Source organism: Pongo abelii, chromosome 11 (assembly GCF_028885655.2).
Source record: "Pongo abelii isolate AG06213 chromosome 11, NHGRI_mPonAbe1-v2.0_pri, whole genome shotgun sequence".
Lineage (NCBI taxonomy): Eukaryota > Metazoa > Chordata > Mammalia > Primates > Hominidae > Pongo > Pongo abelii.
The window spans coordinates 84,672,797-84,697,116 of record NC_071996.2 but is presented as its reverse complement, the minus strand read 5'-3'; the positions used below and the strand labels follow the sequence as shown (position 1 = coordinate 84,697,116).

Here is a 24,320-nt window from a genome sequence, read left to right as displayed (position 1 = left end):
AGCAGTACTAAGTGGAAAGTTTATAGCAATAAGTGCCTACATACAAAGCAGAAAAACTTCAAATAACCAACCTTACAACGCATCTTAAGGAACTAGAAAAGCAAGAGCAAACCAAACCTAAAATTAGTACAAGAAAATAAACCATAAAGAACAAAGCAGTAGAAAATGGAATTGAAACAAATAAATTAATAAATAAAAGATCAATGAAATGAAAAGTTGGGTTTTTGAAAAGATAAACAGAATCAACAAACTTTTAGCCAGATGAAGAAAAACAGACAGAAGATTCAAATAAATAAGAGACAAAAATGGAGACATCATAACCAATACGGCAGAAATTCAAAGGATCATTAGAGACTACTATGAATGGCTATATGCCAATAAATTTGAAAACCTTAAAGAAATGGATAAATTCCTACACACATACAACCTACCAAAATAGAGCCCTGAAGAAATCCAAAACCTGAATGGAGCAATAACAAGTAATGAGATTGAAGCCATTATAAAAAGTCTCCCAACTAAGAAAAGCCTGGCACCCAATAGCTTCACTGCTGAATTTTACCAGTCATTTAAAGAACTAACACTGATCCTACTCAAACTATTGTGAAAAACAGTAGAGGAGGGAATGCTTCCAAACTCATCTATGAGGCCAGAAGGACCATGATACCAAAACCACACAAAGACACATCAAAGTAAAGAAAACTACAGGCCAATATCCCTGAACATTGATGCAAAAATTCTCAACAAAATACAAGCAAACGGAATTCAATAACACATTAAAAAGATTATTCATCATGACCAAGTGGGATTTATCCCAGGGATGCAAGAATGGTTCAACATACACGAATCAAACAATGTGATACATTATAGCAATAAAATAAAGGACTAATACCATATGATCATTGCAATTGATGATGAAAAAGCATTTGATAAAATTCAATATCCCTGTATGATAAAAACCCTCAGAAATTGGGAATAGAAGGTACATACCTCCACACAGGAAAGCCATATATGACAAATCCACAGCTAGTATCATACTGAATGGGGGAAAACTGAAAGGCTTTCCTCTTAGACCTAAAACACGACAAGGCCGACCACTTTCACCATTGTTATTTAACATAGTACTAGAAATCATAGCTAGAGAAATTAGATAAGAAAAAGAAATAAAGAAAAAGAAATAAACAGTCTACAAATTCAATGTAATCCCCATAAAAATACCAATGACACTTTTCACAGATATAGAAAAAAAACTATCCTAAAATTTACAGGAATCACAAAAGAGCTAGAATAGCCAAAACAATCCTGAGCAAAAAGAACAAAACTGGAGGAATCACATTACCTGACTTTATACTACAGAGTTATAGTAACCAAAACAGCATGATCCTAGCATAAAAACAGACACACAGACCAATGGAACAGAATTGAGAACCCAGAAACAAATCCACACACCTACAGTGAATTCATTTTTGACCAAAGTGAAAAGAACGTATAACAAGGGAAGGACAGTCTCTTTAATAAATTAGTTCTGGAAAAACTGGATATCCATGTGCAGAAGAATAAAACTAAACCACTATCACCATAAACAAAAATCCAATCAAAATAGATTAAAGACTGAAATCTAAGGTCTCAAATTATGAAACTAAGAGAAAACATTGGGGAAACTCTCCAGGATTTGATCTTAGCAAATATTTCTTGAATGATACCTCACAAGCACAGGCAACTAAGCAAAAATGGACAAATAGAATCATATCCAGTTAGAAAGCACAGCAAAGGATACAACAAACAAAGTGAATAGACACCCCCACAGAGTGGGAGAAAAAATTCAAAACTACTCATATGACAAAGGGATAATAACCAGAATATATAAGGAACTCAAGCAACAGTATAGGCAAACACCATAATAATCTGATTTAAAAATGGGCGAAAGATCTGAATAGACATTTCTGAAGAGATACAAATGGCAAATAGGTATATGAAAAGGTGCTCAAAGTCATTGATCATCAGAGATATGCAAATCAAAACTACCATGAGATGTCATCTCATGTCAGTTAAAGTGGCTTTTATCCAAAAGTTAGGCAATAACAAATGCTGGTGAGGATGTGGAGAAAAGGAAACCCTCATACAATGCTGGGGGAATGTAAATTTGTACAGCTACTTTGGAGAACAGTATGGAGGTTCCTGAAAAAAACTAAAAATAGAACTATCATATGACCCAGTAATCCCATTGATAATTTGTACCAAAAGAAAAGAAATCAGTGTATTGAAGAGATATCTGTACTCTCATGTTTATTGTAGTATTATTCATAATAGCCAAGATTTGGAAGCAATCTAAGTGTCCATCAGCAGATGAATGGATAACAAAATGTGGTATGTAAATACAATAGAATACTCTTCAGCCATAAAAAAGAATGAGGGCCTATCATTTGTAACAACATGGATAGAACTGGACATCATTATGTTAAGTGAAATAAACACAGAAAGACAAGCTTCACATGTTCCCGCTTATTTGTGGGAGTTAAAAATTGAAACAAACACATGGTGATGGAGAGTAGAATGATGGTTACCAGAGACTAGGAATGATAGTGGGGACTAAAGGGAGAATGAATAAGAGCTAGTATTTGATAGCACAACAGGGTGGTAACAGCCAACAATAATTTATTGTGCATTTTAAAATAAGTTAAATGGTATAATGAGAATATTTGTAACACAAAGAAATGATAAATGCTTGAGGTGATGGATACCTTATTAACCCTGATGTGATTACTACACATTGTGTGCTTGTATCAAAATATCCCATGTACCCCATAAATATATACATCTACTCTATGCCCATAAAAATAAAATTTCTAAAAAGAAACTACATTTCACAAAAATTATGTCGCTTTTGTAGGATCCTTCGATGGCTAAGTAGTAAAACTGAGATGTAAACCCACATCTATCTCACATCAAAACCTTCTTGCTTTACATTACTACCTTCAAAGTAAAGTTATCAGAAAAGTCCATTTTCTGTTTTTTTTTTTTTACTGTAAGCCATCAAGAATGATAATAAAAGCATTATTTTAAAACAGTGAATATAATGATGAAGTGTTAAAGATGGGAGTGTCCTTTGAAAGTATTGAGTCTGTCCCTCTCTACCAGTTTGCCTTAACCAAAGACATTGGCAATGACCTTGAGGGGTCTATCCCATATTATATCAAGCATAATACAATTCACTTATACCTCACACTAAATGTAATCTGTTTATAGACATTTATGCAAAGGCACTGATTTCTATTTTATTTTATTTTATTTATTTATTTATTTATTTATTTATTTATTTTTTGAGACGGAGTCCCGCTCTTCCGCCCAGGCCAGAGTGCAGTGGCGCGATCTCAGCTCACTGCAAGCTCTGCCTCCTAGGTTCACGCCATTCTCCTGCCTCAGCCTCCCGAGTAGCTGGGACTACAGGCACCCACCTCCACTCCCGGCTAATTTTTTTAGAATTATTTTTAGTAGAGACGGGGTTTCACTGTGTTAGCCAGGATGGTCTCGATCTCCTGACCTCGTGATCCACTCGCCTCAGCCTCCCAAAGTGCTGGGATTACAGGTGTGAGCCACCGCGCCCAGCCTTGATTTCTATTTTGATACATTTTTACATATACTGAATGCACTGAAAATTTTCAGGCCTTACATTTTTTGATAGGTCCAGATAAAACTCCTAGTCTCCAGGCACTTTGCCTCTGTTGCCTAATGGGGAAAACACGGCCTGGGAAAAGAAAGACAAATTGCCTTACTAAGGTTACTTGGTTAGTGGAAGTCAGGACAAAATCCACTACTATCTAGTTCTCTTTTATTCCACCACCATATGCCTTAATGTGGCGTTATTCTCAAAAGCATAGAATTCCAAATAAGGCACTATGTACAAGACAGATTTGGGGATCGACATTCAAGTGGTGTCTTGAAATGTTAGGCTTAGAATGGAATTTCAATTGGATATTAAATATAATTTAAATGTAGAATAAAATGTAACTATAGAATTAGTAGTATGTTAGTATTGTTATTGATATTGTAGAAAATAAGCCATAATATACAACCACAGAATGATGAAACATCATAAGAAATCAGTTATGCGGTACGTTAGTGTATATGTACATAGACCTGTGTGTGTGTGTGTGTGTGTTCAACAATAACTAAAATTGTTAAATTTCAACACAAGTATCAAGAATGTCATCTCATCAAACTTCTTAATTTCATAGATTCAGACAATGAAACTCTAAAGACATGAGGCAATTAGCCCTTTATCTAGCTAGATCATGGCGGACTTGAGATTAAAATCTAGATTAGCTATTATTGTTTTAGTTTTTTAAGTATTCCCTTATGTCCTCCGCATAAATAAACAAAAACCAATAAACAATTTTTATAGCTGAAACATGAGAATATATAAAATAACCTAACCAGTTATACAAGGAAATATGTACTACATCTTCATTTTGAAGACCAACATGATGAATACTCTGAAAGCTATCAACAAGCAGTAAGAAGGCAGATTAACCAGTTGAAATCCTAACATTACAATGTCCATGATTGTCACTTTGATAATTGCTCAAGACTTTAGGATTCTTGCTGTTTTGTAATAACTCAAATACTTCAATAATTGTTCATGTACAGGGTTGTGTTTCAACTTCTTTGTGTTATAATCCTAATGGCACATGGCTTCACACACATGTTTCAGCACATCTGCCTTACAAGAAGAAACTGCTTAAAACTTAAGACCGTTGTTAAAAAGGAACCGATCAGCCAGAAAACAAGGCTAGAGATTTTTCAATTGACCCATGTGATTTTGCTAAAAATTGTAACCACATTCAGCAGCAACACTTAATCCTTAGGGCCTGAGAACCAATGTGTGTCACCAGAAATCATGGACAAACTGGCTGAAGTATCACTTCTTTTTCTTCTTAGGAAATCTTGTTTCATCAATGCTGTATATCTTATATGCAGATCCGATTAACTTTAAATCCACATTTAGTCTCTCTCATCTAATCCTTATTTTCTGACTAAGACATAAAAAGGCAATATTTTTAAGAGTCTTCAAAGGTTCTAGTGAAGATCAAAGTGTATGTCTTTGATCTTTTATAACCAAAGCCTCACTTCCATATATCATGAAGTCTATATTTAGTAAGATCATAGATAATACTATAAAATTAACCCAAATTCTCTTTCATTGACTTTTAAGTTGCTAGTTCTTTAATTTCAACTACTGGCCTTTGGGGACCCTTCATCCCCCAATTCATAAAATCACCATCAAACATAACTAACAAATGCAATGATGAGATTGGCAGAATCTCCAGCTGAGGAAAGAAAAAAGAATATGCTTTTTGTTTCAACAGCTTCCAAACTATTAATGTTTTATTTACTGTGACTACTTTTGGCTCTAATACTGTGATGCCATAATGCCAAACATTTTTATTTATTATTTTCATCTTTTAAACTACCCTATGAAGTAGGCATTATTAGTTACATTTTACATGTGAGCAAACTGAAGCTCATAAGATTGGGTAGCTTGCTTAAAGTGACAGACCTAGTAAATGACATTCAAACCTAGGTCTTTTTGGTTCCAACATTAACCTCTTCTGTTATACCACACTACCTGGCAAGCAATGTAATTTTTCTAAGATTGGCACTGAAGAGAATAAGAAAATGGAGAGTGTAGTAAGCCTATATTTGAGACTTGAAAATAATTGTATAAATAACGCAAATATGCAAAATATGTGTTTATGTTGTATATAACAGATGCCCCTAGTTACAGATAGAAACAATTTGCTACTTCTAACTTACAAATCTTCAAAATTCCAAAACCATATTTAGATAACTTGTTCAGTCACACATGCTCACTTTCCTAAAAATTGAAAATGAAAGATATAAAACTCATCAAAGACGAATGAAAAATGTTGCTCCCATTAAACTTTGAATATGAATGGATATATTGAACGGAGGCTATACATTTTAAGATTAGCTATTCCTTAGAACCCCTATATGTGGAGCAGTTGTCAGAGCGGTGATAACACCCCATGCTCCAGATTTTCTGGCAGCATGTCAGTGACTCCTCAGCAGATCAGTAGATGTGAGTAACTAATCTAAATTACTTAATGATGTACATGTCTAATTAAATTTATTTTAATGATTAAGAGCAGCAATTGTTTTTAAGATAGTTATATTGAGCCTATAGTATATATATTGCCAACGTTATGAAAGTAATAATTACTAGGTAAACATTTCTGTTTTTAATAAGCATATTGTGCTTACTCTAAAAACATCTAGTAAATTAGTTTATAATGCTAGCAGCTCCATTATTGAGCCATTACTTCCAGGAATGTTATGAATATTTCATATGAGATTAGAATGAGGGCTATTTTATCTACCATGTCTAGAGTAATGGGTTCCATTCTGAATTCATTACCATCCCCACTCTCCCAAATGGCTTCTGTCTTGTTAGAAAAGGCCCCAGCATCTATAGCTTTAATTCAGTACTCCAGTACTCTTTCTTATCACCACCTCCAATTTTGCCATCCAATAAATCATGAAGTTCACTAAATTTCTATGCACTCAGGTTTCTTTATCTGCAGCCACAAGGACCTTCTTAAAATAAAAAATGAACATGTGAGCCCTCCTGCTTGTGAGCCTTCCTGCTGAAAACGATCTCGTGGTTCCTAATCCTAACTCTTTAGAGATGTTTACAATGCCTGCCAACATGGCACCTGCCAAATCTCCACCCTCCACCTAATGGCACACCATGCCACACATAACAGGCTCCATTCATAGCACTGAATCTCTAATGCCTTGTCATGTTTCTGGGCTTTTGCCTCTACTTTTCTTTGTGTCTTGGATAGTCTTCCCTGCCTTCACCCAAAGATTTCAGCATACTCTTCCTTACCTTCCCTATCATTGACTGGGCTATGTGTTCCTACTGTGTGCTTTTAAACCATCCTATATTTCTGCCATCACAAACTCCATCACCTTTTATTGTGAATCCTCACACTCAGCACATTACCTGGCCTCAGTAACTATCTGTTAAATGAATGAAATTTTGGTGCTATACTGAAAATCTGTGTATTGCTAGGGAGTAGAATAATGAGACATCTAAAAATATTTCATAATTGTAAAGTTAAACATACCTGCAAATTTTAGATAAGACAGGACTGAGAGCAAATGAGATGTCTGCCCCAAACACATGAAGGGTATTCAACTGGAAGAAGTATTACACTTTTTCTGAGATCTTTTAAAAGAACTGACCAAGACTAACAGGAGAAAGCTTCAGGAAAGATATTTTAACTAGGTATATGGCACGCCTTTCCAACAATTAGAGCTCTCCAGTCAGAGCCGTGGTGCTTCAAAACCAGCCAAAATCCTAACCACTGGAAATGGTCAAGTGGAATCTGACTAATCATCAGTTGAAATTCCTGGAGAAAGTAATCCAGCATAGAGCTGAGATCAAAACTGGGCTATGTGTTCCTACTCAAGCTTTTATCAATTTTACTGTGTACCTGATTTGTTTATGAAACAATCTATTTCAAAGTTAATGAAAAGGGGATGGTTTTAGTGGGAGCTTGTGAGGCTACTGAGTATTTTTTTTTAATAATTAAATTTGTGCAAAGTCCAAATGGTAGTGTCCATTTTACATACACACACACTACACACACACACACACACACACATACACACATTGAACAAAAATCATAGAGGCTGACTATTGAGTTTATTAGCTTGGAGATGCTACAAGACTGATCTATGTCCACTTTTGGTAGAATGTAGGAAATTCAGAAATATAAACTGCTACCTAACTGTACTCTACTTAGTGATATTTTTTCAGCTCTGAGCTGCAAGAAAACGTATCTCTTGTATGTCCATGTCCAAAAATGACTGAAACAAAATGGAATCTGAGTATCTTAAAAAAACGCAAGTATTTAGTAAAATAGGGTACTTGTGAAGGCATTCTAAGTAGAAAAAAAAAATCTATCAAAGGTTTAAGGTAGAAATGGTTAGAAGACAATTAGCCAGTCTGGCCAGAGATGCAGATCCAGGCCTAAGAATAAAGTAAAGTAGATTTACAGGTTTTGTATTTCTTCAGGCTAAGAAATCTAAGCATTATAGTTGTAGGAGCAATGGGTGAGCAAAGATAGTGAAATACAAGACTACTGTTTGGAAAAGATGAGGCAAGATTATGCAGAGCAGATCTCAAATGTAAGCACAAATTTCAAATATCTTTATCACAGTAGTTTAAAAACGGACAATTTATGTGACTCCTTTATAATTCAGTAGGCCCATTTCCCCTATATGTTGATAGTTTGGCAGAATGTTGTTAACCTCCATTGCTGAAGAAAACTCCCTGCGGTTTGCTTGACTATGGGAAAGAATACAGGTCAATTTTCTCCCAATATAATAGTTGATGACAGTTCTGGGAGATTTCAGGTTTTTTTTGGGGGGGTTTTATGGCATCACTCTTGGTGGTATGATTCTACCAGCTATGGAAGACGAAGGTGAGAATGACTATGTACAGATACTAGGGGGTGATCTTATAAACACAAATTTCAAATATATCTTTCTGCTGTCAAACGTTTGATGGCATTTCGTGAGGGTATTAGAGTACTTAAATTTGGAGATTTTAAAGCCTGTAAATCAGTCTAGATCATGAAGCATATTAATAAACAATGTCATGAAAAGCCTCTAATATTTTGTTTTTCAGTTCTTTGAAATATCATTTTGGTGCATTAGTCTTAGCCATTTTTTTCTTTATCAGACATTTAACCAAGATTATTAATAAAGAGCCGGGATTCAAATATTCTAGTTTAAGCCCAAGGAATCTTGCTCATTATTACATAATAACTTTTATTAATAAAAATATAAATCCAATAACTTCTGTGGAAACAAAAGTTTGTTTATGTTGTTATTGTTTGGTATTATTTTGTTTCAGTTTACATATATTTCTCAGAGTACAAAATTTGGAGCAAGTAATCATTTTTTATTCCTTCTCAATTTATTTTATGTCAGTTTCAAATTTATATCATATCTTTAAAAAGTTATTTCCTCATAAGGAATTTCATACTAAAGTTTCTCAGATTTTTTACTGGAGTGAAAGGTAGACCTATAATTCTAAAAACAATGAGACAATTCCAAACTCTAGCTGCTACACAGAAAAATTTTAATACTGAAAAGAAAAAAAAATACCTTGATAGAAAGTGGGTTTTAGTATGTCAGGAAAAAATGCTAAGAAGAATATCAACATTCTAAGCTGGAAATGAGGAAAGGGAGCTGGTGTCTGCTATAAGCTCATTGTTATGCAATATAACAGCAATATGTCCACAATGATACACATGTTAATAAGCACCCAGATAACAGAAATACGTAGAACATAATCTTATCTGACTCAGTCAGAAAATAATATAGCAGCTGGAATGTTGTAATGTGAAGCTATATATATATATATATGACTGCAAATAATTCAGTAGGGTAAAAGTAAGTTGTTTCTATAGATTCCTTGTGTATAAGGTGAGGGAAAGGAAGGATATAGTACAAAGTCCACTCTAAAATGATTTCTCGTACAATCATTAAGTTCTGCTTACATAGAAATCTTACCAGAAAACACATCAAATGGATTTTGGAGTGAAGTTGTATAATTTTAAATGCATTTAATATGTAATGAACTGTTTGATTTTCAGTACTGACTGTAGGGTTGCTAACTATTCCCTGATAGTTTATTGCTAACAAAAGAAATAATTTAAGGACAGTTACTGGATAAAATGTTTATTTTACAACTCAAAGGAAATGAAAATAAAATCTAGCCCCTATTTATCTGGGCACATACCAAGTTAACATAGAAGGAAAGTATATGACCATCCAGTAGGACAGAGATGGTTACTATTTGATGGCATTGAATTGGACTCTTGAGCTACTATACTCTTATAAGAAAGCAGCCAAATTGATTGTGTATTCAGTTTTCCAGCATTACTATTTTATTGACACTTTCAAATCAGATGTGAATAATTTAAAGACAGCAAAAGAATAAAATTGGTCATTAAACAAAACACGCTCAGTCTTTCAATTGTCCTCTAAAACTCAAGAAGTCCCAAAATCATTATTATGCAAAATTGTCTATGCATCTGCAGTCACTAATTACCTGTGATGCCTACCTCAAAGCATATCTATATTAAAACAGTGAAACAACCAGCACAAGTCTTCTACTACTAAAATTCATTCTTGTTGAGATGATTCCAAAACTTCGTTCAGCCTGTGTTTTGTGCTTCAAAGGCCACTTTAAATTATGCCCATAAATATTTTATGTAGGAGCTCATAATAATCCAATGAGTTATGCATCAGCAAGTGTAGGTACCTGTGAACTGGGAGGACAAGAATAAACCTCATGGAACACTCAGGTTAGTTTTAATGACCTCTATTTTCCTTCCACAGTGAGGGTTGCTCCATCCTCAGAGCCTTATTTGCAGCCATCCTATCCAGAGAGGAATTATAAGGCCTCATATACATGGATCTTTCTTCTTTCCATCCACATTACATTTTATTAATTCCAAGATCTATTCCTTCAGGGCATTATCAGGTGACAGAAAGGCATTGAGCAATCAACTGGAGCAAATGTATTAATGGATCCAATCACTGAAACCGAGGGCTAACCTGATTAAGCCCACCAAGCTTAACCTGCCTTGTTTCCTTTTAATGGCTTACTTCTAGTTGGTCTTAAAACCTAGATAGCTAAAAGTCACATAACCAAATAATACATAACTAAACTTTCATTAGCTTCCTTATAGATAATATCTCTAATGTGTATGTCTCTATGGTAACTGTTGCTAAAAGTTGTTTTTCAGGAGCAAGGGGGCAAACTCTTGTCCAGTTCAAATTAGTTGAGATTACCGATCCTCCAACTTGGCCTGCCTGGTTGCCCAAAACGTGACCTTTTGATGTCAGGAGGCCAAAAACTGCACCCTCAGATCATGCTAATGCCACTGTTTTTGGAACATGTATCCTATGAAGAGCCATGTAGATTGATTACACTTGGACAGAATCCCGATGATCTCACCTTTCCTACCCACCAATCACCTTTCCCCACACTTTAGACCAACCCCGTTTCTATCCCATAAGTACTACCAAGCCCTGATTTCAGGGAGGTGGGTTTGAGATTTGTTCTCTCATTTACTCTCCCAGCAGCCTTGTGAATAAAATCTTTTCTGTTTTGCAAAGGCCACCATCACAATGATTGACTTACTGCTAGCTGGCAGAACAAGCCTGGTTTGGTATCATGACGTATTATGCTTACTTGTGCAAAACCTTCTAGCTGGAGTGGTCCAAAAAGGTTTCATGAAGGAAGGGGGATTTGATCTGAGTCTCACAGGACAAGAAGAACTAAAATGGAAGGGAAGAGAAGATGACTGTATGTGCACAAATCGGTCATGTTTTGAGTTAACTAGAATCCAGATGTCCCTCAGCCTTGCAACTAATGATGATTTAAGTCAAGATAATGATTTTTTTAAATAAATGGATATATATAGGTAAGCAAACACAGAGATGAATAAATAACAGGGTTCAACTCTAAGAGGGAATAATGGATGATATTTTTTTTTCTATGTGGTTATCTTTTTTTTTTGGTTTTTAGCTTATAGAATAAAATATTTAGTATTAACAATGCCAAAGCAGTCTTCTTAACTAATAAATACAAAAGAAGAGAAAGAAAAAAAGTATAGAACTACCACTTCAAAACCAACTCATTTTGGAATAAAGATGAAATACATATTGGGATATATTATATCAAACAGAATCTCATGTGGCCAAGCTACAAAGAGGAGCTTGCTTATATTTTATTCCATGAAAAAGACAAATAAAATAGAGTGTTGTGTTGCTTATTTACAGAAATAAAGATGTTATTAATGTAGTAGGAAGTACATTGACCTTGGTTACACAACCTATGTGTACATTACAGACCTACTTACTGAAATAGCTCTTTTGACCTTGAACAGCTCATCCATCACCCTCTCTCTGTAAAATGGAGTTTAAAATATTCATTTGATAGAGTTTGTAAGGACATGTATTATAGAGCAAATGGATTTGCAAACTATAAATCTACCAAAAGTAAGACATGTTTCTGTAACCCCCTTTAAATTTGCTTTTGAGTTGGTATGTTTTTCTTTTTAAATTATTTTACTTGCAGCTTAGAGGCATTTTTTCTCTTTTGTGTCCTAAACATGTTTCAAAATATATTCTGAATATGTTGCTTATTCTGTAACTGTCTAAATGAAAAGTACAGCTGGTGTTTGTCTTGATTCCAATGATGGCTGTGTACTGTAGATCTAGAATGTGTGAAAATATTTGCAGACATCTCCAGACCCTTAAGTAAAAAATTGTCCTTTATTGGCTAAGTGAAGCAGGAACTCTGGGCTATTCACCAAGTAAAATGACCTGTGGTAGAAATTGAGATGATCCGTTTTAATCCAATCATTCATGCTGTTTTGCTTCACTGAAATGTGATGGTGAGTGGGTCTCTGGCATTCTTTCTTGAAAACCTTTTAACCATTGGAGGCAGGTGAGAAGTGCTTAAAATTCACAAAGAAAGAGTGGATATTCTTAAAAGTGTTTTGGGAAGCAAATCCAGCTTAAGCCTGTTCCTAGTTGATCGGAAATCTTTACACATTTTGAAAAATTATTTTAAATAGGAAGTTCTCTATGGCAAATAAACAAGGTTCCTGTGTTCTGCTTTATGAGCCCTCCACAAAAACAAAGGAGGAAGTTAAATGGTAACATTAACCATAATCTAACAATCATCTTCCTTTCTTCTGTTCGTTTCCTTTTAATCAAGCCTCAGCTTTAGTGCAGTTGTCAACAATTTGTGTAATAAGATTCTATAATGGCTGACTTATTCAAAAGAAGGAATGAGAATGATGTGTATATTATGATGAAATAGATGAGCTATTCATGAGAAGACTCCAGGTGCCTTATCTTAACTAATTACAAGCTAGGGCAGGTAAATCACAGGCTACAAAGCAGAGCTTATGACAAATCAATTATGAAAGTAAAGCTGCCATAGTCGATCACATATCATATAATTATGTCTGCCAAAAGCCTCTCACACAAACCAGAATGGGCAAAGACTGAGCCTAGCATCAATAGTGTTGCCAGCATGCATGATCTCATTTGATTCCAGCACCACAACCAATGCCAGTGTTACCAGGATCCCTGCTTCCTGGAGGAGGAAACTAAGACTCAGACATTTACTCATGCCACGAATGAAACCCATGTTCACTGATTCTAAGGTTAGGGCTCTTAGTCCTGCACAAAATGGCCTCCCAGTATTAAAGTCAAAGAAAACTAGTTTGAAAGTTACTGTGTGAGTTGAGAATAAAGCAATATGTGTCACAGACACAGCAGAAACAATAAAAACACATAGGACAGGTTCAACCTATAGAATAGAGTTAACAGAAAAAACATTGATATATTTAAGGCATGAAGGAGAGATAGAGGAGCCAGAGATGATCCTAACATTGTGTGGTTTAGTGATTAGAAAAATGGGGATAAAATTAACTGTAATGCTGAAGTCAATAGTTGAAAAGTTGTCTTCAAATACGGATGATGCATCTTAGTTAGACATTGACTTTCAGGTGGTAGCTGGAGGAGCTCAATTTCTACATCTAATTATAATACTTCTGTCTGTAAATCATGAAAATGGGCATATGAAACCTACTCAAATGAGAATATAATCTTAAAGTATTGTTAATATTCAATACATGCAATTTATTCTTTAAAATACTCTTTTCACTTTTTAAAAAATAATTTAATCAATTTCATTACTTGAATCCATGCCAATAATTTCAATGTTTTTTATTCAAGGTTGGATTTTAAAATAATACAATTTGCTTCTAATCTATTGGTTTTTAATTCAAGATGTTAGAAACAAAAAATTATTATTAGCTTATTCCATTTAAAACCTGAATTTTCAAAGCTTCTCAAGACACTTTGGCAGGTTCAGGCCTCTTTTGTAAGTCAGGTTACGTAATGGATATGGATTTATTACTTGGTTAAGCAGTCCACGTGGGGTCTTTTTTTACATACAGTTGGATATCTACCTCTGTGTGCATCATGTGTACGTGTGTTCATGCATGTAAATATTTGTGTATATGTCTTCTTCTTTTTTTTTTTTTTTTTTTTTTTTTGAGACGGAGTCTTGCTCTGTCGCCCAGGCTGGAGTGCAGTGGCGCAATTTCGATTCACTGCAAGCTCCGCCTCCCGGGTTCACGCCATTCTCCTGCCTCAGCCTCCAGAGTAGCTGGGACTACAGGCGCTCGCCACCGCGCCCAGCTAATGTTTTGTATTTTTAGTAGAAACGGGGTTTCACCATGTTAGCCAGGATGGTCTCGATCTCCTGACCTCGTGATCTGCCCGCCTCGGCCTCCCAAAGTACTGGGATTACAGACGTGAGCCACCGCGCCCGGCTGTGTATATGTCTTGTAATACTCTGTTATTTATCATCAGACAGGGGAAAAAGCATAAAATGATATTGCATCATCGAGGCAAAGTATTCTAAAAATTGGATTCCAAAATAACTTCTCATTCTTCTATGTTGTGCATCCAGTTCTATTTTCACAAGCAAGTCAATATGTATTTATATGTAAAGAGTGTAATTCTGAAAATTGTTTTCTGTAATGATGGAAAATTGCTCCCAGAGAATGAAAAAAAACATGAAAGATTATAAATTCTCTAGCTTTTTAGTTTGCACAGTCCTTTTTTTCCTCAGCATTATTACCAAGGTCAAATTGTAATTGTGTTCTAATCAGATTGTCAATATACGTCTTTCATGATGTGGATTTTGGCAACTTATTTCACAAATGGCTTTGTTAAACACTAATTTTTACTATATCAAATTATTCTAAATGAAGTAAAGTCACTGAGCTAAATTCAAAGATAACATTCTACCCAAGCCCAGAGAAGACTCACAGATATAGGTGTAACATTTTCCAACATGTGCTGGGAACCCTTGAAGTATTAGGGAAGATCTGAAGGGACTCGAATGATTACGGAGAGCGCAGAGACCGCACACAGACTGGGAGGGAATAGGTGAATTCTGAGCCCCCTGATTGTCACAGCTGGGACATTTGTTTTAGGACATGCCTTTCCCTCCACCTCTGGCTTTCACAGGTCCTTCCTGAGCCCCAAGTAGGCAATTTTTCAGTGTGTTATATCTTCAGAGTACTTGTGTTTTAGAAGTTATAGCAACAACTGCAAAAGGTAAGATTTCAGGTAGTATGGAAAGTAATTTAGGGAGATACTTTCCAGTATCTCTAAAATCTTACCACTTAGGTGTTCCAACCTGTTATAGTGCTTTCTCAATGTCCTTTGTAGTTCTATCTGTTTAATTTGAAAGCCTTGGATGGAGCTTGTATTCTCCAAGTAGACTACAGTCCCCATCACAGCCTACTGTCCTTAGGGCCCAGGCTCTCATCTATGTCACCTGCCCAGGTCCCGGGGCATTTCTGCTTAAGCCCCTGGTAAATTCTGTCTGGAATTGTGTCTGGAATTGTGGAAACTGTGTCAGATCACTACTTAGTGGAAGTGATGCCTAGAAAATGATGAGAGAAAAGACGGAAAAATCCCAAGGCTCCAGGGCTTGCTCCTGAATAATTCCAAAAAAAAAAAAAATTTAGAAGTCATCTTTTTCCATCAAGCACACAGCTTAGCTAGATTTATTGTTAGAGGTCCACTAATTTATGATCTTGTGGAATATGACTATCAACTAGAAGCAATTAGAAAGAACTGTTAGTAATTTTTTCTATCAGATTTGAAACTGAACAACTGTTAAGCTACCCAGAACAACTGACAATGACGTCATCTGTGTCTATTACTACGCAGACACCTATTTATTCAATGGACTCAGACTAGAGTTCTTTGAAATTAATGTATTCTATATTTAGTGGTGTGGGAAAACACATGCATTTTGATGACACATGAGCCCAACTACCTCATGTGGCTTCTTGAGCCTTAGGAGGATGCGCTATTTTTCTGAGGAAACTCAGGCAGTAAACAGCCATCTAAGATTTATATCCAGACCTGAGTGATTCCAAAGCCTCTACTCTTAAGTATTACATGTCTGCCTCCCCAAAATAATCATTGTCATTTATCGGGCATCTAGTCTGTGTACTGTACAACATTTTAATCTAACATTTAAAAATCCTGTGACAGACACTTCTTTACTGAATGAAATATATTTTGTATTTTTGGCATATACTATTGGTTTTACTATAAAAATACATATGTCAGATTGTAAATATGTCTCAGATAAGTTTCTCCATGTGGGTAAGGTTGATAATTTACCTGTTTTATCCCCTAGAAGAGTAACATTGTGCTTTAATCAGAGTTGGTGCCAAAAAAGTTTGAAGGATTGACTTTGAATCGTTCACAGGCATTTAACATCTACTCTACTAGTAAGTTGGAATAAACAGAAAATTTTAGCTCTGACCTCAATCCTTCATAGCTTAAAGCCCAAAGATCAAAATAAGTCATGCAAATGCTTTTTAGACTAGGAAGCATAATAAATAAATGCCTCTATGCCTTGGCCAGAATTAGCTTTACTGTGGTTTCAGCAACAGGGATTTCTGTTATTACAATTGTATCATGGTACATCCAGACATAATATTCTCTGTTACCTAGACCACATGTTCCCAAAGGATTTAGAATAAGGACTCAATAAATCAAATTGAATGTATAAACCGATAAACAGCTTTAAGAGTAGAAGCTAAGAGAAGAATATTAGACTAACATGACCAGACAATGGGTCAGATTATTCAGGGAAATCTTTTGCAATTTAAGTGAGTCTTGTGCGGAAGTTTATTTAAATAAGAGAAGTTTGTGAAAAAGACAGAGACTGATTTATGCAAGTGAGTCAGTCTAGACTAAGTCTTAAGAGTCAGCATAAGAGAACTGCTTCAATAAATAAAGGTTAGCCAGAATATAGAACAGAGATGATGTATGAAAAGAAGTGAATAAAAATGGAATGGAATCAAAATTGAGCAACAAGAGTATTTGATAGATATCTCTAAAAGATTTTTATACTCAATCCTCAAATTTTTTTTCTTTCTACATACTGTTGGAATATGAATTTCATTTCTGGTCAAACACAAATTGGCCACAAATATGTCAATTATTTGCAATAACGTTTTTCATAACCTTATGAAAAACCTAAGCATCAGTAGCATGCTTATTTAAAAAAAATCTTAAGAACTCATATTCCACAAAAATTATATTGGCAAACAGGGCATGCTTAAACCAACACTACAATATAGGATACATAATACTTCCACAATTGTATATTCCTCTCCTGATGAATTAGGGGGTACTACAGATCTTTTTTTTTTCTTACCCACTACTACTGTTTTTTGGGAAAACTATTTGCCGATGACTAACATCATCTGGATTAGAAAAAAGCTGGGCCATCTTTGAGTAAGAAATGCAGCTTCCTTTCATTTTTTTTTCATTTAATTTGAAGATTGGACAAGTTACTTTGAAAACTTACAATGTAGCAAGCCTTGTCACTATCAAGAACTGGAACCTCATCTTTGGCTCACAATTATTCCTATTGATTGGGCTATTTGGCTGCACATACTGAAGAGTTAAGGGAAAATAAGTCAATTAATTATACAGTACATGAATCACTGAAAGCCACATGTGTAACTTTTAAAAAAATCATTCAGCATTCAATAACTCATAAAAATAAATGCTGAGGGAAATAAATAGGTTTTTTTTGACAATTTCTTAAAAATTAATACTAGTTAACACTTCAATGATCTTCAAACACTGGACCATTGTTTTGTATTATATTGTCATTAATACAGACAAAGCAAAATAAATGCTGAGCAATCAGCAAGGATTGTGGATTCAAATGAATTACAACCACATTCAAATGAGACCATTTAAAATGCAATATAAGTATGTGGACAATGGGCCAGTATAGCATTTATTTGAATACATTTAATTGGAGGTCCCTGGGGGTGGCTGGTACCTCAAGATCTGGGCCTGATAATGTCTTACTTATCTTTAAGAGTCCCCAGAAACTTCTCAGTATGATCCCTGGAGCCCAATTTTCTCTTGACAACACAATCATTCATTTTACAAAATAGAGGGTCTCCATGAAAAGAGATTTTGTGCATGTGATGCCTTAATGGAAATAAATTTCTACTTTCATTTTGTTGACCCTGAAAAACTTCCTGTTATTTTTGGATTAAAAAATAATCACCAGAAATTTCTGGAGCCCCCTTGTGTTTTGAACAATTCAATCTTAGTCCAGCATTATTTTCTAGCTATCATCCAATGTCTCAGGAATCCAATCTAGAGGCTTCAAAATCTCAGTTTTTTTAACTTAGTTTCAGAATCCTGAAATGCATGCCTCATTTAGAAAGTAATATGCTACATACAGTATAAACTGTGGCTTCTTTTTCAGTTTCTGGAAATGAATAGCCAAAGCAATTGCACATCTCAGTTCTCTCTAATGACCAGGCCTGCTATCAAATTTGAAAGGAGATAGTATGATATTTAGTATCATATATCTCTTATGTCTCCTATTAACTAACTTTTGGGAACCTGAGGCATGTGAGAACAACCTTTGTTTTTATTCTTGATTTCAAAGGATATTTGACACTAAAAGGGTCAAAGATAAAGTCGACTTCCCCAAAATTTGGCTATGATAGGAAGTTCAATAAATATACTCAAAAAACTATTTTACTTTATGTTTCGGATTCCACTTTTTAGATGTACAGTGAGCTTTTAAATGACGTCAAAACTCCTGGGTACTTACCCAAATCTGCACTTATCTCCAGGCCTCATACAGCTCACTCATGTTTAATAGGCATCAGGTCCATTAAATATAACTGTAACCATACTGTCTCTGCTTAATGGTAAATGGAAAACAATGGATGCCACAAACTTTAATATTCAGAAGACCTGGTCTAGGCTGGCTTTTTACTGGAAGACTGTGTCCAGCTCTGGGTTTCAAAGGCAGAGCAATAGGGAGAATTCGGATAGAGTTTATTAAAGCCCTTAGGGAGATTGGGAATAAAAGAAAATAATCATTCATTCGTATTTTTTAAAAGGTGAGAAAATGACTTTTTATTGCAGAGAACAAATGAAGAGTTATTTTAGAATAAAGTGGGGAATTTATATTTAAGTTTGGTATAAGAAATCATTTTCTAACATCTGAAATTATCAGAGCTGGAGTTGAAAACCCCAGGTAATTACGGATTCTTCTCTAAAATGGAGTGAGTCTCACAGACTTAGGTTGGTTTATGTATGTCTGTCATGAAGATGTGTGGTTAAAGTAGGTATTTTCTGAAATTATTTTCCAACTCTAGATTTCAACGCTGGTAGCCAGATATACAGTCTTTTCATAAGTCTATTTAAGACATTACTTGTTTTTAAGTAGACTTAAAATATCTATAGATGTGATGGAATAAATTACAGAAAGTATCTTTGCCATTTATTTCCCTATAGAGAGGATTTACGCGTAAGCAGTTCTCTAGATAAAAAAAAATATAGGAACCAAACCAGTTCACTACAGATTATACAAAAGTAAAAGCAAACAGCACACAGTATAAGAATAGATAATAATGCTCTCCTGTGTAGCTTCAGAGAGCTTATCATAAAGAGGCCCTTAATCAGAAGAGGAACTGAAAGTACAGACAGGCAGTTTGCTACAAAGGTCACTCATGTTGGTAGCCCCAGAAAACATTTGAAAAAGATGAAATATAGGGATCTTTGGCGATTCCCTACTTCCTCTATCTCAGTTTTTCAGTATCTTTTTGCTGCCACCTGACTGTTGAGAGTTATTCCTAGGAGCAAATACATTGTTCCTGCTTTTTCTACCCTAAAGACACACCTTTGTTATTAAACTTTCCCAGACTCATGCCTTCAATTCAAAAATTTTAGTTTCATTTCCCACTATTTTGAGTTAAACTGATCTACTAACCCATGCCAGAGGGTGATATATCCTTAACAGATTAACTATCTGTTTACATAGTGCTTCTACTGCTGAGAGTTCTAGGTTATTTGTTAGAAAGAAACTGATGGGACACTATGCTGCCCCTAGAATACAACTAATCAGGTGCTTATCTCATCTATGTGTTTAGACCAGCATAGATGAACTAGCAAACAAAAAATCTGAATATACATCTTGAAATATCTTTCTATTTTTCCTCTACAAAATATAAACAGAATATATATAATCATTCTTTCAAATACTCCTATAATTTACTCTTCCTGCAAACACTTCAAAAGGTTTAAAAAAAAAAAAAGCAAGCTGTGTCTAATCTATTTAACAGTGATTGCAGTACACTGATCTTGTCATATGAATTGGAATGGTTTATTACTTATCTTTCTATAATGAAGAATTTAATTTTCTTTGCTTTATTAATTGACAATAAAGAAAGATTTACAGGGTTTTGAATTTTAAACAGCATTAATGACAGGTGAGTCCAAGAACAGCCAATTATTCCCTGGCCAATTTCAGTGAATTGAAGAGATTTGTTTAGTTTTACCAGGATTTACAGCTGCACCCAGTTTTTGTTTTTCAAACAACATATTGCTTTTGGGGGACAGGAGAAACAGTTGCTTAAAAATGGTCATTTAACACTTATGAGTGTTTTTGTTGTTACTCTTATTTGCTTTGTTGTTTGATAGAGAGTGTTCAGATAATGTTTGGAAAAGAAACTGTTGGATAGTGCAGAAATATTTAGAACAGATGAGATTATGAAGATTCTGTTTTTCTTGTTATATATGTGTTCTTAAATATCACATGCAAATATTGTATTCCCGAACACATCAATTAATGACACCTCATCTTTGTTGCACTTTGCAATTTTCAAGGCATGTTCATGGTAACTCTTTTGATCATTACTACAACTCTGTGAGGTTGAAAGAAAGAACACTATGACCACTATTTTATAGATGAGAAAATAAAGCTTGGAGGCCGGGCGCTGTGGCTCATGCCTGTAATCCCAGCCCTTTGGGAGGCCGAGGCGGGCGGATCGCGAGGTCAGGAGATCGAGACCATCCGGCTAACACGGTGAAACCCCGTCTCTACTAAAAAAAAAATACAAAAAAATTAGCCGGGCGTGGTGGCGGGAGGCTGTAGTCCCAGCTACTCGGGAGGCTGAGGCAGGAGAATGGCGTGAACCCGGGAGGCGGAGCTTGCAGTGAGCTGAGATCGCGCCACTGCACTCCAGCCTGGGTGACAGAGCGAGACACCGTCTCAAAAAAAAAAAAAAAAAAAAGAAAAGAAAGCTTGGAGATATCCCTTTCCCAAGATCACATCACATGGCTAGTTAAGCCCAGTATCCAAGTTTGCTTTGGTTTAGTGTTCTTTTTTTGCTGTTTGTTTATTTGTTGTTGTTGTTGTTTTATCTTTAGAGTTATTTCCCCAGTAAGCTTGGTGCTAGATCATTTTTACTGGGAAAACGATAAGCTTTTAAGGGTTTTACTACAAAAATCCATCACTAGTCCAAAATCTCTAGTTGCCATGCACACTTATCCAAGTCCTATACACAGCCAAAAGCTGACTAATTCTTTGTAGACTATTCTAGTTTCCATAAAGGGGGATGAAGATGCAGGCAGGCGATGTACTAAAATAAAGTAGTTCTCTGTGAGATGCTATTTGCATCTAATTTGTCTCCAATGGTGCTTAAAAAACAAAGAGAAGTATGAGGTCAATTAGAGAAAAGGGACAATGCCATCTAGTAATTGGGAGATCTGAGAAGAAAAAGGTTTCTAGAGAAAAACTGAATCTCATTCCCAGGGATATTTAAGTACAATTCCTTAATCTACTAAGATAAGTGGTCCAGAAAATGGATTTACTTTGTTTGGATTTGTTTGTTTATAGGGCCTGAATGACTAGTCACATTACAAAGCCTTCACCATGTAGTGCAAACTGATATTTTCAAAGCCAGTGCCAGTGGAAATGTATGGGCTTCAGTATCAGAATTACCTGCATTTGTCTCTGGAATCCATCACTTCTAGTGGAATAGCCACAAAAATCACTTCACCTCTCTGATACACACTTTCCTCATCCAAATGGCACATCTTTGGCACTCAAGAGAATGTAGCTGCTATTTTGGGAGTTCAAATGAGAGGATGAAGGTCACTTAAATGACTTCACTATGTTCAAACAGCAACAATGCCTATAGACCTCTGAAAACTGCTTTCCAGGAGATAGAACACCTGGAAATCAAGTTGTGCAGTACACCTCAAGGCAGGCATAGGGAGGAAAGTTTTAGGACATTACAGAAGTGTCTGCTACTGTGAGCAAGGCAGTGATGGAAAATTGCCATAAAATTACCCCCCAAATCGAGAAGACTTCATTATCTTCTTACTTGTATTTATTTTAAAACTATAATTACATATCATTTGCACCTCTTATTTAACCAAATATAAGTAAGTTAACATTTATTGAGATAATATATTTGAAAATAATTTTAAATGCAATGGCACTCTAAAGTTATAGGATCAAATTATAATTATTCATTTTCAACAGAAATAAATTAGCTTACTTATTTTCCATCACCTGAAAATTTTCTTGGATTTGGGCTAAATGATGAATAGTCTATTAGTTTACTTTCTTTTTATATGTTTCTCTAATTAGAAAAGAGTCTGAAAAAGTCAAGGACTATTTCACCCTGGTATTCTTAGATCACTCACTACAGTCTATTATTAGACATATTATGTTTCCACTGTTTAAACTCCTTTTGTCCACCATTATTGTTTATACCTGCAAAAAAATCCAACACCAAGTTCTGCCTGGTTACAAATTAATGCCATGACCTTTCCTATCCTACTTGTATATCCAGAAGCAGCACTTAAATGTGAGACTAAAAATCACCCCGCTCAATAAGTAAATAATGTTTGTGGATTACAGATCATAGTCTTTTATCAGGAATAATAATGCAGCTTTTGTTTTTACAGGAAATGGAAAATAAAACCTCAACAAATGGATTCAGCCATTCAGAATGGCTCTCAAATAGGCAGTGCTGAAAATTGATCTGGTTACTTGTCAATTGCATTATTCAGAGATGACATCAGCAGCAAAGCTGAAGCCAACGCTGGGTCATTGCCCACCCCATGTCAACCTTTTCCATATAAAAACCTTACTCTGTAAAGATATAAGCATCTCTAGGGCTGTAATTTGAGCTTCGAAACCTAGTTAAACAGCTTTCCACCAGCCTCATTAAGAAGCAGTGATCCAGGTTCCATACAAACACCTGAACATATGACAGCCAGTGCTAGCAAAACATTTCATAGCATATCATCACTCATGATATTCTAGAGGAAATACAGGCTGTTGCTTGGGATGATTCCTGTAATATTTATTTCTGATTCTGTTTATGATCCGTTTTATAGATTAGCTTTTTAGAGTATTGCTAACTGAATCTTAAATTGAAACTTTTCAGTAATGACATGTACTTTGATGTTCTTTAAACAATTCCATTCTGTTCCATCAGTGTGAAACACATCATGCTTCTTTACCTGGGGGGTTATGCTCATTGAGAATCACAAGTGATGCTGGTGTAGGTCTTCTTTTCCTGATCTGTGAATGACAAAAGCCCAGCCAATATCAGTGAGTATCAGACACTTCTCCAGGTTACTCTGCAGCTTGCAAAGCTGTCTCACCCTCATCTTCTCCCCACAGGCAAAAGCAAACTTCTGGAGGACACATGGAAGGTGCTCACTAATTTTATTTTGAAATAATAGAAAGCCACAGAATTGAACTGTCTGATAGAAGTATCACCCTCTTTGACCAAAAAGTTACATTTCCACGGAAAAGAAATAATTATATACAATTGAATGATACAACAGAAAATTAATTTACAGTGAAGGTGCAGGGTTGACCTGATAATGTTAGTGGCTCGCTTGGAGCCTTATAACATTGGTGATGCTTTCAAGATCCATTACTCTTATTTTTAAACAGGATAAGGAAGAGCTTGGAAACCTATTTCTAGCAGGTACCAGAGTTAAATTAATAGCATAAGCTTTGAATTTCAATTAATTTTGTTAACTTTTTTATTTCCTAGTATAATATTGAGAACAAATAAACAAATAAATAAATATGGATCTTATGAGAATATGTAACTTATTACAAACTCTAAAGTTTTTTTTTCATTTTAAGAGTTACAGGAACATAGTATTATCAGAATCCCTTGAATATAATATCCTTTATTTGTGTATTATATTCATTTATGGGTAAATTCCCAAAGTAAGTGTCAGTAGGATAGATAATAAAATTTATCAATGACATTCTGTCCAAGATAGAAGCAACATCC

General features: G+C 35.1%; 1 protein-coding gene across 2 annotated transcripts in view; it reads right to left on the bottom strand.

Annotated features, from left to right (window-relative positions):
- PPP1R1C (protein phosphatase 1 regulatory inhibitor subunit 1C) overlaps window positions 1-24,320 on the bottom strand; it is a 150,305-nt gene that overhangs the window by 124,219 nt on the left and 1,766 nt on the right. For both annotated transcript variants that reach the window (XM_009237885.4, NM_001132724.1), the window contains 1 exon segment: window positions 23,527-23,587. In XM_009237885.4, the coding sequence (XP_009236160.2) occupies window positions 23,527-23,587 (61 nt within the window).